The sequence below is a fragment of the Mauremys reevesii genome, linkage group 11, assembly GCF_016161935.1.
Source record: "Mauremys reevesii isolate NIE-2019 linkage group 11, ASM1616193v1, whole genome shotgun sequence".
Classification (NCBI taxonomy): Eukaryota; Metazoa; Chordata; order Testudines; family Geoemydidae; genus Mauremys; species Mauremys reevesii.
The window spans coordinates 59,364,747-59,383,478 of record NC_052633.1 but is presented as its reverse complement, the minus strand read 5'-3'; the positions used below and the strand labels follow the sequence as shown (position 1 = coordinate 59,383,478).

The 18,732-nt window shown below is 41.4% G+C and overlaps 1 protein-coding gene across 21 annotated transcripts in view; it reads left to right on the top strand.

Annotated features, from left to right (window-relative positions):
• Positions 1–18,732, top strand: part of R3HDM1 (R3H domain containing 1) — a 132,085-nt gene that overhangs the window by 85,740 nt on the left and 27,613 nt on the right. For 15 of the 21 annotated variants that reach the window (XM_039493764.1, XM_039493761.1, XM_039493760.1 and 12 more), the window contains 3 exons: positions 690–791; positions 5,022–5,285; positions 5,864–5,987. In XM_039493764.1, coding sequence (XP_039349698.1) covers positions 690–791; positions 5,022–5,285; positions 5,864–5,987 — 490 coding nt within the window. The remainder of the gene's footprint in view (positions 1–689; positions 792–5,021; positions 5,286–5,863; positions 5,988–18,732) is intronic. The other 6 variants (XM_039493766.1, XM_039493772.1, XM_039493778.1 and 3 more) reach the window with 1 other exon arrangement.

Genomic DNA, 18,732 nt, shown 5'->3' with positions numbered 1-18,732 from the left:
TACAGAATGCATGTGTTTTCTTTCCTCCTCCCAAGAGCTGTCATTGCCTTCTCCATAATAATCCCAGTCCCTATAGGCTTGCTGTCATAACATTATAATCTTGCATTATAGACATATCTGTGTCTGACACTGAGTTGCCAAAACCTTTTTCTATATTTATATACTATATTAATCACATATTGCAAATATTGTTAGTGGTGGTAAATCTTTATTTTTAGTGCCCCTGCTATGCATATAAGACTTTAGGAGTGGTAAATTCAATTGTATTTCAAAATGCACCTTTTGCTCAATAATAAAATGGCATGTTTTGATTTGTTTTTTTGTACTTGCTTAGTACTGGATTTAAAAACTGAAATAAGTATTTAAAATGCATATATATTTATTACTTTAAAACAAGTGGTTTACATATAACTATTAAAAATAACAAAATTATCCATGTTTAAATTAAACTTAATTTGCTGCTTTGTCATATAGTTTATTATTTAATAATTATAAGCAAATTGCCCCTCTTGATAGGAGATAAATAAATGTAAAAACACATTAATTCTTACTCTCTGAAGTTTTTCAATTTTCTATTAAATTATATTGTCAGATGCTATTGCAAAGTATCTGTTTACTCAGGTTTTTTTGTTTTCCATTTTTCTTCTTCTCTTTGATTGACTATGTTTATAAAACTGTTACTTCTTCAGCCTATCCGGTCTCTGCAGTCTTCTTCACAGCCTGTTCAATACTCTACAGTCTCTTATCCACCCCCGCTCCTGCCAGTCTCATCTACCCAGCAATATTCTGTGGTACTATATCTTCTATTCACCTCTTCTCTGCATGGGTGAAGTGTGTGTGTGTGTGTGTAACACAAACATTGACTGGTTGCAATGTCAACTGCAGTAAAATAGTGCCTAGAGGGAAAACCAGTTCCTAAAATCCTTGCACGCTACTTGACATTTGACTGGAATATATACAATGGAGTTTTTCACTACTGTTGCTCCGATAGCCAGTCAATATTAATTTATTATGCCCCTTGATTTTTTTCTTTTCTTGCCCCTACTTCTCAGCTGTTGATTTCTCTTTTTGCTTTCCCTCCTTTAGCCCCTTTTGTTGTTTTTGTATGGCGCCTAGTTTTAGCCCCTTTGCCAGAGCAGTAGGAAGAGCTCCAGTATTCCTCATATTTCCCCAGCATCCTTGCCCAATGAAAAGGAGAGCTCAAGGTGTACTATCAGGTGCACTGGCTAGCTCTCCTTACCAACACAGCCTCTTCAGATGCCAATCCTGGGATTGTGTGGCCTAGAGTGTTAGGGTTTCATGGGAGGTGAGTGAGCAGGAATGCTTCTCTTGATGCCAGAGTTTAAGGGATGAAGTTGACTGACAAGCAGGTGAACTGGAACTGGGGATTCCAGATATTTTACAGGGAGACTGCTCTGGATATCTTGATGGCTGATGTGGTCTGTTAGTCGTAACAAGAGAAATTCACTAAAATGGTGCCAAAGAAGTTTAGTAACAGATAATCAGTTTTAAAAAAATCTAGAGGTATTCATTATATATAGTAGTAATCTAATAAATAGGGTTTATGGTATATAGCGTGTGTAAAATATATTAAATACTATTACTTAATAAGCATAGATATATATGCATGCTGATGGGGTGGGGATAGTCTCCTATAAATTTACCAGAATGAGATTGAAACAGTGAATGTATGCTAATAAAAGCAGGATGATGTAAAATACTTTATTTTAAATCTCTAAATACACCTCTACCCCGATATAATGTGACCCGATATAACACGAATTTGGATATAATGCGGTAAAGCAGCGCTCGGGGTGGGGGGGTGGGAGGGGGAGGCTGTGCACTCCAGCAGATCAAAGCAAGTTCGATGTAATGTGGTTTCACCTATAACACGGTAAGATTTTTTTACTCCCGAGGACAGCGTTATATCGGGGTCGAGATGTATAGTTTCAGATGTAGCTGCTGTTAGTATCCTTCACCACCTTAATTTTTCACCTTACCTTTTAAAGAGTAGCTTCTTACTCACTGTTTTTAAAGTCTTTTTCTATTTTTTTTTTATTTCCTCTCTGTTATGTAGCAATTTTGGGAGCCCTTTGCTGATATTGGCACTGAAGTTCTTAGGTGTCCATTGTCTATTTCTTCTCCCCAGTACCCTGAGTTTACTCCCCACACCACATATTCAAGTTAGGAGACTTTTGGCTGTTGTCTTGTAGGTCAGCCTCATGATGATTGGTTTATGTTTTGTACAGCACTTTGAAATTGTAAAGCACTATCTAAAATATTATTATTATTATTTTATTTATTTACTTATTACCTCTAAAGTGAGAGAGAGAGAGAGAGAGTCATCAAAACATTACAAGTGGCTTTTTCTATTGAGGATGAGTGTTTTGATTTCAGCTGCATTTCAGGTACTAAACCCCTCCCTTACTGTACCTGAAAACATGTGGGTGTGGGCTCACTGCTTATAGGAGGTGTCAGTAATCAGTCCTCATGCACTGGCATTGTAAACAATATGAATGGGAAAAAAAACTTTTTCAGCATTGATGCAAAAAGTGCTCTTGAGATTTGGCAGAAGCATATAGTGAATTAAAATAATGTATCCCATCCATATAAGCAGGTAAACTGTTTTCAACATTGGTTCAGGAGGACTCATTGCTGACAACCATTGCCAGCAACAGATCTATTTATGAGCATAGAGCAGGCCTTTGAATTTGCCATCATGTATATTTCAATGTATAGAACACCTTCAAAGTACTTTACCAACATTAAGTAATACAATAAGCCTATGAGATAAGTGTATATCATTTCACCAGTTTAGCATAGGGAAATCAAAACATGATGGAGATAAGTCACTTGTCCAAGGCTGGAATTTGAATCAGAGCGTGGGTTAGAACTGAGGTCTCCCGGCTCCCATACCTCTGCTTTGTCATCCTAATGCATGTTTCTGTTATTCAATAACTACCTACTTTAAATTTATTTGTAGTTGTGTGTGTATATATAGCTAATATTTTGATCAATAGTGCTGGAATAGTGCAGAAGCCCATTTCTCTAATAAAGAATGTACATATTCATCTTACTTCATTAGGCTGTGTAATTAAAATCACTTGATTAATTACTGTTACCTATATTTGGGTGTACAGTTTTGAAGGAAGAAAATAACTGCACTCTGAATTTTTTTGGTCCATCAGTTGTTCCATTATTTTGTCTGGTTTATGTTTAGACTTTATTAAAGCAGAGACTGGTGAGACTCAGTGAAGATTAGTAACGGATGTAAAGCAGTTCACCAATGGATCACTGGTTCAAATGCAGGCTGCTCTTGTAGCATCCTAAATTTGTACTATCTGATGGCTAGTACTCATTCAGCACAGTGAAATGGGTGATGGTCTCGGTCAAGAATCTAGATTATAGATATCCATAACTCCTAAGAAGACAGTTATGTTTGCCTCTTTATTGGTAGTATCATAAAAAAAGACAGCAGGTTAAATGGCCCATGGTGATTTGACAACTATATCATCTCTCTAGGGTAAACTCTCCGGCTCAGAGTTTAGATAACTTGCACTTCCTCAGCCTACACTGTACAAGTTTTTGGTGGATAAGTATAATATTTCATGTTTCAGTCTCCTTATGAACCAAATTTCCTCTAGATTATGTATTTTGAAAAGCAGACATTGAGATGTTAAGCCTAAAAACAACGGGCTAAGCTGGATAGTTGAGTCAGTAGGCCATCTTTAGGACATAAGTCAATGTACTAAAAGCCCAAGGTGGCTTATAGTGGCAAATAAAGAATTAAAAGTTCACTTGTGAAAATATAACAATTTTCTTAAGTGCAACTGAAAACTGCTAATGGTTTCATTAGACATATCCTCAGCATTGAGAAAAAAGTGTTTCATCATGAAACACAGGATGTAGTTCCACAAAATACAGAAGTCAGAAAAGGTAAAGAAAATATTTGTATGCAATGCAGATAGTTTTCCAAATACTTAATTTCCTTAGCAGTTGAAGAGTGTATATATCAGCCATATGATCTTCCTCAGGACTAACTGAGGAGGGCCAGGTGGCCATAATATAGCTTCGGCATAGTACCTCTGTGTTCTATTGCCTTTTGGAAAGTCCAGGTTTAAGGTGTGAATTGAAGCTTACTGGTTAGCAAAAGATGTAGTGAGTGCATGTGTTCTTTGGATGATGATAGCCATATCACTGTTGGATGATACACCAAACACAACTGCTGTTAGCCATGAGTACTATTTCCAGGCCCTAGTATAAACTGTAGAAAAAGTGCTTGGGACTACAATAATGAAGGACTCAGAACTTCACTGGGCACTAGCAGTGCCTAGCACAGTGGGCCCCAATCCTTGACTGAGGTTTGTAGATGTTACCATAATACATACAAATAATAAATAAGACTACAACATGGACTCATGCAGAACTTAACATTTGTGCCTATTTTGAGGATTAGCAGTTGATCTTGGTATCATATTAGCAGTATTATATATACTCATAGACTAATGGACAGTCTTTTTTTATTCAAGACTAGTAGCATTATTAACACAATCTCTAGAAAATCGGATATTTTTTTCTTAAATACGGTGATGCTGTATGCATCCTGTTTTGATTAGAGTTAAACATTTTCACCTCCCCTTTGGAATTAGATCTGAAAAGTTATTGACATAATTTAAATTGTTTGATTCTAATTCATAGCAATTCTATATTTAACCCTTATGAAAGATAGCCTCCTTTTATGAAAGAAAATATGTTTCTAGCCTAAAATGTTAAACCTTTTAAGTTTCTCTCCATTTGTGTAACTTCTCCACAATTAACCTTAATAATTACTACACTGTTCTTAGCACACTGTTCTATTTCTGTTCTGAAGCTTGCCTTGTCATTCTTTGTTAGTGTTTGAAAACATGGTCATTGCACAGGTGCATGTTTTAATTTTTCACTTACTGAAGAATTTACCTAGTAACTATACTTTTCCCAGTTTGAATATTTGTGAATGTAATGTTTATCCTTTTTTATTATAGCAAGACAACCTAGGATCACAATTTAGCCATATGAGTCTTGCCCGCCAGTCATCTGCTGATGGTGCTGAACCTCACCCCACCATGTTCCAGTCTACTGTAGTCCTTCAGCCCCCACAACAGTCTGGCTATATTATAGCAACAGCCTCACCTCTGCCACCACCACAAGGCCAGCCAGTTCCTACTCCCAACTACTCTGCATCCAGCCATCCTGTCAACCAGCAAGTGCTGCAGCAACAGGGATATATGCAGCAACCTCTACCACAGGTACAAAGGCTTTATGTTTTCTTCTCAGACAACTATTTAAAAGATTATCCTTGGCGCCATTCGTGAACATTTTATATTTCAATGGACTTGGATAGTAAATTTGATTTTCTTAATTCTTGGTTTGAAGTCAGTGGCTTCCGTTACTTGGGGAATGAGCAGTCATCCAAGCTTCATGCCTATCCACCAGTAACTCCTAAAGACTTAAAAAATTAGAGTTTAGGAAGCATATAGTATCATTAATAGTGGTATTTTTAAATTAAATTTAACCTACTCAAGTATAAATTTTATATATTCTCATGCTCTGCACATATTTTATTTTGCTTAGTTTTAAAGAGGCTCTCCAATATGTCTACGTTTAAAATTTTTGCTATGAAGACTGGCCTAGGAATCCTAATCATCATCATTTTCTTTAATCCCCCTATTTGAGTGCTGAGAAAGCAGCTATTTATTTTGATATGACCCAAAGAAAATAGAATTGCCTTTATTTTGTGATTTTTTTCCCCCAGGATTCAGTGTTTTTGCACTCTGCCTTTTATAAACCTAAAAATGTGACTCTCCAAAATGTTGCTCCTTTTTAGATGCCAGCTTGTTATTGTGCTCCAGGCCAGTATCCACACTCCAATCAACAATATCGACCAGTTACTGCTGTCCATTACAACACACAGCAAAACCCACCACTGCCACAGCCTGCACAACAGACAGGTTTGTAGAATTTTTTCACTATTTCACGTGATTATGGGTGTTAAAGGAAACTGCTGGTACTGTCAGATACTGAAGTCTCAGTAAAGCAACATTTGCTAATGGTGAAGAAATAGCTTTCAAGGTATACAACTTCGTAGCAGTCCAAATATGAAGAATTGTGGTCGTTCTTTAAATGTGGCATGTGGTCATAAGCTGAAGTCATTATACCCTCCTTTGTGTCAGGGATGACTGATTTAAATCAGCAATTTAAATCACCAAGTGGAAAGCCTTGATTACAATTGATGATTTAAATCAACTTTTCCATTTGTACTTCAGTGGTTTTCTAAAGAAAGTTGCATTTACCAACTAAATTTGGTACATCTTTCTGATACTTCGGAGAGTACATTATAACTATATACATTTATTTAAACAATTATATAACTTAATATTTTCAGATTCTTATTAACGACATTTTGACAGAAGAATGCTGCTGCTTTAAGTGGTGTCCCTCTGGGTGCTCCACTTCAGGTGCACATGGGCCTCTTGAGCCCTTGATTTTCCATTACTTGTGTCTGTTTGGCCTGTGCGTGGTCCCTGTGCCTCCTCATGCTGGATATTGAGGCTATATGGAGATGGGCCGGCGAACGCCCTCAGTACCAAGTAAGCAACAGGACCAGACACCATCAGTGCCTGCATCAGTATCCCCACCCCCCGATTGACTGTAATGTTGGTCTTGGTTACCATGTTAGTACCAGTCCCATACTCGGTACCACAAGACACACTAAGGATCTATCTGTAATGGACAAACTGGAGCCCCCACACTTCATGGGTACTGAACATCTCTCAGTACAGAGACCCTGAGCTCCTGACCATCACCATCCTCTGGTGCTGCAGTACTTCCACCATTTTCTGCATATGCTCCTCCGTTGGGTGATACTGAGGTGGATGAAGGAGACTTTCAGTTGCTCCTGTTTATGTACAGGGTTCTCTGACATATCCTTTCAGGAACCCATTCTTGGACATACTGGGACCTCGGTGTCACAACCCAATGGCCCCCTCCCTCAGGGGTTCCCCTGAAGAGGCAAATCAGCATTGTATGTTACTAACGCTGTTGCAGGCATTGCAAGGTATTTTGGGAAAGATTAAAGGTGTAAGTGTAAAGTAAAAGATTCCTTTGCAGGTTGCAAAAGGCCAAAAAAAATAAGGGAATGGGTTAACGCAATGCTCCAGCTAGGTCCAAAAATAAAAGGCTAACTTCAGCCCAAGGCCACTGCACACAACCAACTCTCGGCTACCTGCTTAAAAAAAAACAAAAAAAACCCCCAAAAGCCTAAATTCCAACCCCAATCAGGTTTTTTTTGTTTTTTTTAAATGCCTAAGCTAAGCAAAACTGCAAAGGCTACAAAAACTAGTAAAACAGCAAAAGCCAGCAAAAACAAAGTTTTTGCATCCCTAAAGCCGGTGTGTTTTAAAAAAGCTAAAAAAGCTGCAAAAAGTTGGTTTAAATGAAAACAAAAAACAAAGGTCCCTAAACAAAATCCCCCCCCCCCAAAAAAAAACACCCCCACAGAACTTAAAAACCCTCCTAAAAGCCAAAGCAAAACAACAACAAACCCTAAACGGCCTGTGCACAAAACAAAACTCTCGTCCACCCTTCCCCCTCTTCTTACATTACACCCAGGCTTGGCCAGCCTCTGGTCATGCATGTGAATATGAAAATGGGTTAGGGTTGGGGCACTAACGCTTTCTTTCTTCTGCCAAGTAACGTAAAAGCTTTCCCAGCACTCGCCGCTGTTACTTTATTAATAAAGGTTTAAAATTTAGTCACTTGGTGTGCTCCTTCATCCCCTCCCTTAACAATCCTGCAGCCTCAGCCTAATCACCTAATGCCTCAAGCAAATTAATAACAAAAATCTGTCACACCGGGGCTGCTTATTATCAGCAATTTGCCAGACCACTGGTACTGTCTCATAAGTAGGCTAGAATCCTACAGTTCTCTCCTCCCACAGGATGAGATGTTTGAAGAGCATGGTTATCCCACCCTCAAACACCTATTTCATCCTTCTCTCCAAATGAGGTGGCTATGCCTCCTCCACCTTCCATGGTCAGTGATTTTTTGGGGAATTTCAAGATCTCATAAAGAGGGTTTCTGACACTCGTCAGATTCCATTCAGAGGTCAAGGACTCACAGCACAAACTGGATAGCTTGCAGTCAGCAACACCTCCATGGTGGTATTACTCATTAACGAGGTGCTCCTGGATCCTGCGAAGACTGTATGGTAAACACGTGATATCATTCCACCATCATGTAAATCGGTGGATAAAAAGTGTTATGGTCCCCCTAAGGATCTGATTTCTTGTTCTCACACCCTCTGCCTAACTTCCTGGTGGTGGACACAGTAAATGAGCAAGGTAAGCAACACTCCTCCAAGTCTACCCCATATAACAAAGACCAAAAGAGACTGGACCTTTTTGGACAGAAGTTCTGCTCATAAACAACACTACAATTCAGGATCACAAACTATCAGACAATCATGGCCAAATATAATTTTACAAACTAGCCTTTATTGAACATCTGCCACAGGAACAAAGGGAGCAATTTCAACCCATCATCTTAGAGGGCCAGTCATTGGCCAGAACTGCTCTTCGAGCCTCTTTGGATGCTATGGACATTCCTGCCAGGTCCATCTCCACAGTGGTAGTTACGTGGAGGGGATCATGACTCCAACTCTTAGGGTTTCTGAGAGAAGTCCTGAACACTGAGGAGGCCCTCCCTTTTGATGTTTGTAAACTTTTCTCAGAGACCATGGATGAGTCCTTGCATGCACTGAAGGACTAAGGCTACTTTATGATCCCTGGGCATATATATTCCTACAAATAAGACATTTAGTAGGCTTCTCAGAGATTGTGTCATGCTCAGTTCTTTGGATTCCATAGATCCACCGAACCCCGCAGGAAAAGACATACAGTTCAGAGAAAGGGGGCTGCTCACCCGCCCTCCACCACCACACAATCATCTTCAAAGCAAGTTTTGACAGGTTGCTTGGAGGGTTCAAATCCTCTCACCTCTGGTTTTACAGCTGCATCCATTTGCTCACCTTCCCCCTCCCCCTCTTTGAAGACTGCCTTTCCCATTTCTAGCATGCTTGGGGGTGGATCACTACAGATAAGTGGGTTATAGCATCCACTTTACATCCCTTGCTCCCTTCATTTTCTTCCCCATTTCTCTTCAGGGACCCCTCTCATGAGCTTTTATAGAGACGAGACATGAGCATTCTCCTTCAATTTAGGAGCAACACCTCCTTATAAGAGCAAAGGGTTTTACTTGAAGTATTTCCTTGTGCCAGTGAAGGATGGAGAGTGGAGACCAATCTTGGATCTAAGACTTCTGAACAAGTTTGTAAAGTCTCAGATGTTCAGGATGGTGACTCTGGCAACTATAATTCCTTCAATGGAGGAAGGGGATTGGGTTTTGGCTCTTAACCTGCAAGATGCCTATTTCCATGTAATGATACATCTGTTTCCCAGAAAATACTTACACTTCACTGTAGGCCAGGATCATTTCCAATATTGGGGTTTCCCTTTGACCTTTATTTGGCCCCAATGGTGTTCTCAAAGGTTCTGGAGGTAGTGGCTGCTTACCTCCAACGAGAAGCAATCCTAGTCTTCCCATACTTAAATGACTGGCTACTCAAGGGCATTCTTACAAAGCAGTGCTGTCTTCCACCCAAATCTCTTTTCCAGGAGTCTGATCTCCAGCCGAATATAAAAAAAAAATCACATTAACTCCTGTACAGAAGATACAGTTTGTAGGGGGATCTTTGGGCTTGTTGACACAGTGCCTACCTTCCCTTAGACAGATTCATAACTTTGTCAAGTCTGGTAGGGTCAATTCAGAGGAGCCCTTGGACCACAACAAGGAACTGTTTTCAGCTCCTGAGACACATGGTATCTTGCACCTTTGTGACCGACCACACACGGCTTATGCCTCCACTGCTTCCAGGGTTGGCTCAGAATGTCCTGTTCTCCAGCCAGGCAAACCTTGGACTGGCTTGTGACGGTTCCTCTACAGAAGAGGAATTCCCTAGACTGATGGAGAGATCAACTCAGCTTCTGGGCAGGCATTCCTTTCTGTTGCCCGGCTCCATCAGTGACTTTAACAACACATGGATCACTGTTGGGATGTGGAGCTCACCTCAATGCCCTCATTACTAAGAGCAGATAGACAACTCAGGAAACCAATCTCCACACGAGTCTGTGGGAACTCAAGGCAGTCAGGAGCACCTGCCTTCATTTCCTACCCCTCCTCAGGGTCACGACGGACAATGTATCTTGCATATTCTATATCAACAAGCAAGGACAAGCAAGATCCTTCCCTCCCTGTGCGCCGAAATCAGGCAACTATGAAACAGGTGTATAACTCCTCAGATCTACTTCCCAGGTATTCAGAACACCGCAGCTGACCTTCTCAGCAGATGCTTCTCCCAGGACTACAAATGGGAGCTAGGCAGTATATTCCAAGGATGGGGACTGCCAGAGGTGGCTCTCTTCACCACCTCCAGGAACAATAAATGCCATCTCTTCTGCTGAAGAGGGGGATGGGACCATCACTTTTTATGGGCTGCCTGTCGTCCATTTTGGACGAAGGGTCTGCTTTGTGTTTCTTCCAACACCTCTAATGCTAAAAGTGATTAACAAAATCAGACAGGACAAAGCCAGTTATCCTTACAGTGCTGACCTGACTGAGACAAGCTGAGTCTCCATACCTGCTTCATCCATGCATCCAACCACTGTTCAAGCTTTGGACCACTCTTGGTCTGCTTTCACAGGCTATGGGTTGTGCTTCACCCCAACCTGGGGTTCTCCACCTGAGGGCATGGTTCCTCTGTGGCTCATGGGATTAGAATCTTCCTGCTCTGCAGAAATGCAGAGGTGTTGTTGAAGAATAGAAAAAAGTCAGCCTGTACTACTTACCTGCAGAAATGGAAGAGAGTCTTCGATTGGTGTTGCCACTGCCACCCTCTGCCTGAATCTCTGCAGCCTTCAATCATCCTAGATTAACTGTTGGATCTAAAGAAATCGGGGTTATCAGTTAGCTCGATTAAGGTCCATTTGGCCACAGTATCAGCCTTTCATCCTCCAGTGGACGAGTTCTTGATATTTGCTCACCCCATGTTGTCTAGGTTAATTAAGGGTTTGGGGAATCTCTACTCCCAGATTAAAGACCCTACCCTGACCTGAGACCTCAACCTGGTATTTAGATACCTTATGAAACCTCCATTTGAACCAATGGCAACCAGTTTTCTGCTCCAAGATCAGCCTTTTTAGTAGCCATCATGTTGGTCCATAGGGTTGGGGAGATTGGAGCCTTGCTGGCAGATCTCTCCCACCCCACTCCCTTACAATGTTCTTTAAGGGCAAATTCTTTTTACACCCACACCCTAAATTCCTGAACTGGAATCCATCTTTAACCTGGTGCTTTTCCATTTAGAACGAGGGGTAGGAACCCAGAGAGGGACAAAGGATTCCCGCCTTCTGCAAAGCTATATCGGGGTGAAACAGAACAAAGGGGGCTGCAATCATGAGAAATCCCCTAGCTACCACCTGAGCTGGAACAAGGGCGATACCAGGGGAAAGGATTCTGCCAAGACTAGGAAGGTGTCCAGTCTGTGATAGAAGCTTATTGAAACATCTGAGGGTGAGATTTTATCATTCCGTTTCCTTACTGTATTAGGTGTAGACATGCATGTTTTATTTTATTTGCTTGGTAATTCACTTTGTTCATAGAATCATAGAAAATCAGGGTTGGAAGGGACCTCGGGAGGTCATCTAGTCCAACCCCCTGCTCAAAGCAGGACCAATCCCCAACTAAATCATCCCAGCCAGGGCTTTGGCAAGCCTGACCTTAAAAACCTCTAAGGAAGGAGAGTCCACCACCTCCCTAGGTAACCCATTCCAGTGCTTCACCACCCTCCTAGTGGAAAAGTTTTTTTTCTGATATTTAACCTGAACCTCTCCCACTGCAACTTGAGGCCATTACTCCTTGTTTTGTCATCTGTTACCACTGAGAACAGTCTAGATTCATCCTCTTTGGAACCCCCTTCCAGGTAGTTGAAAGCAGCTATCAAATCCCCTCTCATTCTTCTCTTCTGCAGACCAAACAATCCCAGATCCCTCAGCCTCTCCTCGTAGGTCAGGTGCTCCAGCCTCCTAATAATTTTTTGTTGCCCTCCACTGGACTCTTTCCAATTTTTCCACATCCTTCTTGTAGTGTGGGGCCCAAAACTGGATGCAGTTCTCCAGATGAGGCCTCACCAATGTCAAATAGAGGGGAATGATCAAGTCCCTCGATCTGCTGGCAATGCCCCTACTTATACAGCCCAAAATGCCGTTTACCTTCTTGGTAACAAGGGCACACTGTTGACTCATATCCAGCATCTCGTCCACTATAACCCCTAGATCCTTTTCTGCAGAACTGCTGCCTAGCCACTTGGTCCTTAGTCTGTAGCAGTGCATGGTATTCTTCCATCCTAAATGCAGGACTCTGCACTTGTCCTTGTTGAACCTCACCATATTTCTTTTGGCCCAATCCTCTAATTTGTCTAGGTCCCTCTATCCTATCCCTACCCTCCAGTGTATCTACCACTCCTCCCAGTTTAGTGTCATTTGCAAACTTGCTGAGGGTGCAGTCCATGCCATCCTCCAGATCATTAATGAAGATATTGAACAAAACCTGCCACAGGACCAACCCTTGGGGCACTCTGCTTGATACCGGTTGCCAACTAGACATGGAGCCATTGATCACTACCAGCTTTCTATCCACATTATAGTGCATTCATTCAGCCCATATTTCTTTAACTTGCTGGCAAGAAGACTGTGGGAGACCGTATCAAAAGCTTTGCTAAAGTCAAGGAATAACATGTCCACTGTTTTCCCCTCATCCACAGAGCCAGTTATCTCATCATAGAAGGCGATTAGGTTAGTCAGGCATGTCTTGCCCTTGGTGAATCCATGCTGACTGTTCCTGATCACTTTCCTCTCCTCTAAGTGCATCAGAATTGATTCCTTGAGGACCTGCTCCATGATTTTTCCAGGAACTGAGGTGAGGTTGACTGGCCTGTAGTTCCGGATCCTCCTCCTCCTTTTTTAAAGATGGGCACTACATTAGCCTTTTTCTGGTTTTGTCTGTTACTTGGAACCACTTAAATCCTACTTTTTATATTTAATAAAATCACATTTTACTTATTAATTAACCCAGAGTATGTATTAATACCTGGGGGGAGGGGGCAAACAGCTGTGCATCTCTCTCTCTCAGTGTTATAGAGGGCAAACAATTTATGAGTTAATCCTGTATAAGTGTTATACAGGGTAAAATGGATTTATTGGGGGTTTGGACCCCATTGGGAGCTGGGCATCTTAGTGTTGAAGAAGGAACACTTCTTAAGCTGTTTTCAGTTAAACCTGCAGCTGTTGGGGGACGTGTTTCAGACCTAGGTCTGTTTGTAGCAGGCTAACATGTCTGGCCCAAACCAGGCAGGGTTCTACGTCCCAAGATGCCAGGGAAAACAGGCTTAGAGGCAGTCCCAGCACATCAGTTGGCATTCCCAAGGGGTTTTCTGTGATCCATCCCATCACACCCTACCAAACTGAGAATTAACACATTACTTTTAATTGTATTGCTTAATAGCTGTCAATTTTATTTGTATTATGAAGTTTTTAATAACTATAAAACAGCTTTCCAATGACCTGTTTGTTTTTTTACAAATATTTGTTGTTTATATTTGTGATACAGACTAACATGGCTACCACTCTAAAACCTGTCAGAAAACATTGTAACTGAAGCATATTTGTTTAATGTTGTGGAATGGTTTGGCCTTTTTTGTGAGCTGTTGGATTCGGGGCCGTAACACTGTCTGAGAGGGTTACATTTCTCACAGTGAACCGGTCTCTTTTTCAGCTGCTTCCTCTCTTCCTTTTAAAGGGGTTTCAGGTGTGTGTTTGACTTATATGCTGCCTTTTAATCAAATAGTTTACAACCTGCTTGTCCAAAATGTGTCATGAGCATAAAAAAACATAAGGAAGATGGTGCTTCAGCTAATTGAGGAAGCGACTCATGTTGGGGGGGGGTGTAACTGTGATTTGTCTAAGAGGGAGTTAAAACCAGCCTCTGCTGTACAACCTCTAACTCTGAAGATTACCACTAGTTGTTATTTGTCTGAATTTTTCTAAGCACGTTTTTTTAATTTTTTCATAGAAAGTAACATTTATCTCTCAATGTTTTTTCTGCATTAGGTGGAGATCTAGGTGCCATAAACAAGATTTTATTTAAGTTAACAGATAAATTAAAATATTATTGTTAATTACTTTGCTGAGCAAATATTAAGAAGCATATGTTCTTTTATTGTAGCTGCTAGTTCAGAATATTTCTGAAAATAAAACCATCTGTTCCAGGCACAACCTTTTTCTGCTGAGTGCTGCATTTCTGTCATGACACTTCCTATGCCGAGGTGGAATCGTAACTCTAAAAATAGAACCTTTTTTTTTTTTTAAACCCTCTGGGGAACCTTCTTAGCAATCAATTTATATTGTCCTAGTTATTCTCTCAGCTTGCAAAATTAATTCTCATTCTGGAAGTGCAGAAGAGACTGAAAAATATTCATAGCTACATTGCAGTTGCTTGGAAACGAGAATTTTAGTTTGCAGCACTATTAATTGCATCCATCATATCCTGTAGCTTCAATATTTATAGTTACTCACAGTATACTGCTTTTTAGGTGCCTTACATCATCTAGTAACTGAATAAATTGAGGCATCTCATTTATTAAAAAAAAAAAAAAAACCTGTAAGGATAATTAAGGCATGGGAAGTTTATATATAGTTCAGAATCACAGATTTCTTCATACTAAATAAAACTGTAAGTGCTGTCTTTGGGAAGTTCCTTAATATTGATTCAAAGTACACCTCTACCCCTATATAAAACAAATTCGGATATAATGCGGTAAAGCAGTGCTCCGGGGAGGGTGGGGCTGTGCGCTCTGGCAGATCAGATCAAGTTCGATATAACGCAGTTTCACCTATAACGCGGTAAATTTTTTTTGCTTCCGAGGACAGCGTTATATCGAGGTAGAGGTGTATAAGTTAAATGGCATTGATATGACAAACTGAAAATATTTATATGCAGTGCCTGTCTTGTATTTTTAATCTAATGCACAGATATACTGTCTAGATTTTCTTTAATAATGGAACTAAGATTCAACTGCATAATTTTTGGAAGCTAATATCCTAATATACTGATTGTTCTATCACATTCAGATTTCAGTGCTGCTCCTTTTCACAAACCAGTATGAATAAAACCAATTTACAGTGTTAATTCGAATGGCTGATAATACTCTGAATATTTCTTAATCATTTTTGTGTGTTTATCTGATGCCCTTTTGTGATCTTTCTAAATGAATACATGTTTGTGTTAATTGCAGTTTGTTTGTATATGAACTACATTATGCTGCGTTTATCCTAGGAAGAGTCTGAATGAATTGATTTGCTGTGTTTATGTATTGATCAAGAACATTTTGGTGCTAGTAAAAATACCAAAACCCAACTTGAGTGGCATAGTGGGGACAAGTTCTGTGGAAACTTCACCCACATATGCATGCCAGTATAGCTCAGTCATGACATGCCCCAATTGCAGTGCAGTATTTGGCTTTGATTTTCACAAAGAGACTGTCAGTTACCAGGATGTGGGGAGTCAGGCCTAGTGTCGGGAGTCAGAGTCTAGTGGTTAGAGCCGGAGTGAGGCAAGGCAGGAGTAACAACCATGGTTTTCCTGTAAACATTCATTTAAATCAGTTATTTTAACAGCTATCATTTGTGCTCTTTCCCTAGTGCAGGGGTGGCCAACCTAAGCCTGAGAAGGAGCCAGAATTTACCAATGTACATTGCCAAAGAGCCACAGTAATACATCAGCAGCACCCCCATCATCTCCCCCTCTCCTCAGCCCCCGCTCCCAGCACCTCCCACCCCCTGGCAGCCCTGCTGATCAGTGCCTCCCCCTCACTCCCCACTCCTTCCAATCAGCTGTTTTGTGGCATGCAGGAGGCTCGGGGGAGGAGTGAGGGCACAGCAGGCTTAGGGGAGGGGGTGGGAAAGAGTGGAGTGGGGGCAGGGCCTATGGCATAGCGAGGGGTTGAGCAGTGAGCACCCCTCAGCACATTGGAAAGTTGGCAACTGTAGCTCCAGCCCCGGAGTCGGTGCCTATACAAGGAGCCACATACAGTGGAGTTGCATCTTGCATGGGGGTTAGGTTCTAAAGTCAGCGTGTAAGGCAAAAATCACATAGCCCATAAAGTACAGTGATTTTGTGTATACAACCCTGTATAGTAATAAGTATAATGTATACAGTAATGTACAGTATATAATACAGTACATATGCAAAATATAATTGTTCAGTACTGCATTTTTAATTACAGGGGGTAATTACAAGGGGTCATCAGGGCTTGATGTTGATCCAGGAGACGGATGTAATGGAGAGCTTGGGTGACAGAGAGCAAGGCGTAGATGAAGTGGTTGGCTCTGGTTCAGCTCGAGAAGTTGATTGCGTACGCTCATCTGCTGCTGGTTGTTTTTCCTTGAAAAACATGGTGATCGGCAACTGTCGCTGTTGTCTCTTGAGCTGCTCAAACATTTCTTGATACAGTCTCAAATTGTCCGTAATACTACATGTGATTTTGAGGCTTCGTTCCATAGAGGGATCATATTCAGAAATTAAATCATTCAAGTGTTTCGCTGCTTGGAACACTTCAGCAAATTTATGAAGATTCCAACTTGCTGGCTCTTCTTGTTTGTCATCATCATCTTCTGTAGACGATTTTATCAGTCCCTCTAACTCTTTGTTAGTCAGTGTTTCTCTATGGCTCTCAATTAATTCTTCAATTTCTTCCTCAAGGATGTTGTCGAAGCCATCACCACCCACTTGCCTGCTCACCTGAACAATGCGTTTCTTTTCTTTGTCAATGGTCGGGAAACTCTTAAAATCATTCACACATTCTTTCCATAGGTTTTGCCAACGTGCATTGACTGTTTCAGGCTTGATTGCATCCATTGCCTGTTTAATATAAGTGATGCCATCGGCAATGTTGAAGGACTTCCAACACTCCATCACATTAAGATTGCGATGAGCATCCATAGCGCTATGTATCTGCGAGAACATAAGCTTCATGTACATGGCCTTGAAACAGCAAATCACGCCTTGGTTGAGAGGATGGAGGTGGTATTGGGGGGAAGAAAGACGACTTCAACGTCGTTATGTGCAAACCGGAGTGCTGCAGGGTGGCCAGGAGCATTGTCTACGATCAGCAACACTTTAAGGTCAAGTCCTTTCTCTTCGAGGTACCGCGTGACCTCCGGAATGAAACACTTGTGGAACCAATCCAGAAATAATGCTGCTTTCACCCAAGCCTTTTTATTTGATTGCCAGAACACAGGCAGGAGGTTTTTGTTCTTGCTTTTTAAGGCACGGGGATTTGCAGCCCTATAGAGCAAGCCCGGCTTTATTAAATGCCCAGCCGCATTGCCACAAAACAGTCACACGGTCTTTAGCTGCTTTGAAGCCAGGGGCTTGTCTTTCTGATTTTGAAATGTAAGTGCGGTTGGGCATTTTGTTCCAAAAGATCCCAGTCTTGTCAGCATTAAGAACTTGTTCCGGAAGATAGCCCTTTTCTTCTATGATTTTCTTTATTGTTCGGGGTAAGGTTTTGCTGCCTGTTCATTGGCAGATGCAGCTTCACCAGTAGTCTGCACATTTTTGAGGTTGAAGCGGTTCCTAAAACTGTTAAGCCAGGCTTGCCTGGCTTTGAATTCCTTCTCATCAGAAGGTTGTCCCTCTTCGGCAGGAGGTTTGAACAGCACATAGAGGCTAAGAGCCTTTTCTCGCAACGTGTTGCCATCGATAGGCACACGTTTACGGTTCATGTCGTCCAGCCATATGTTTAATGCCTTTTCAGTCTTCACTAAAGTCTTATCACGCACCTGGATTGTCACTTTAGCAGTTATTGGAGCACTTGATGCCACGGCTTGACGAATTTCTCTCTCTCAAATCTTGATGGCACAGATGCTAGATTCGTTGCGGCCATATTTATGCGCCACGTTGGAGACAGACATACCGTCTCTCAATAAGTCCAACACAGCCAGTTTTTCCTCTAGCGTTGGAACAGATCGCTGTTTCTTCGGTTAAGCACCAGATGAAGTAGTTGGCTTGTGTTTAGGGGCCACGTTGTATGAAAAATACATATCTTTAATCACAAGAATCACACTCAGTGCGGCAAGATGCTCACACTATGAGAGGCATGTGGGAACTGAGACCGACTGAGGGAACAGCAGATGCACGTGTCCCATCTCACGTTCACTCCGGGGCATAATGCTCATTGGGTGGAATCGCCCGCACTATTTACAGGTATCCTGTTGGTTTTTTTGGGGGGGTTGCAGCGCATGTATAGTTGAATTTGCATAAGTTAAATGTGTGTATGATGCAACTCACCTTTAGTAACTTCTGAAGAGCCGCATGTGGCTTCTGAGCCACAGGTTGACCACCCCTACCCTAGTAGAAAGCAAATCCACCTTGAGCCCTTGTATGAAACTTGCTTCTTTTGTTTGTGGGGCTAAGTTGGGGGAAAACATCATTTTATGTGGTCAGTTGTGGTCACAGGTGCAGTGTTTTGATTTATAAGGGTAAGGTTCTCTTTGCAGGACAGAAATATACTAGTTCTGTCCC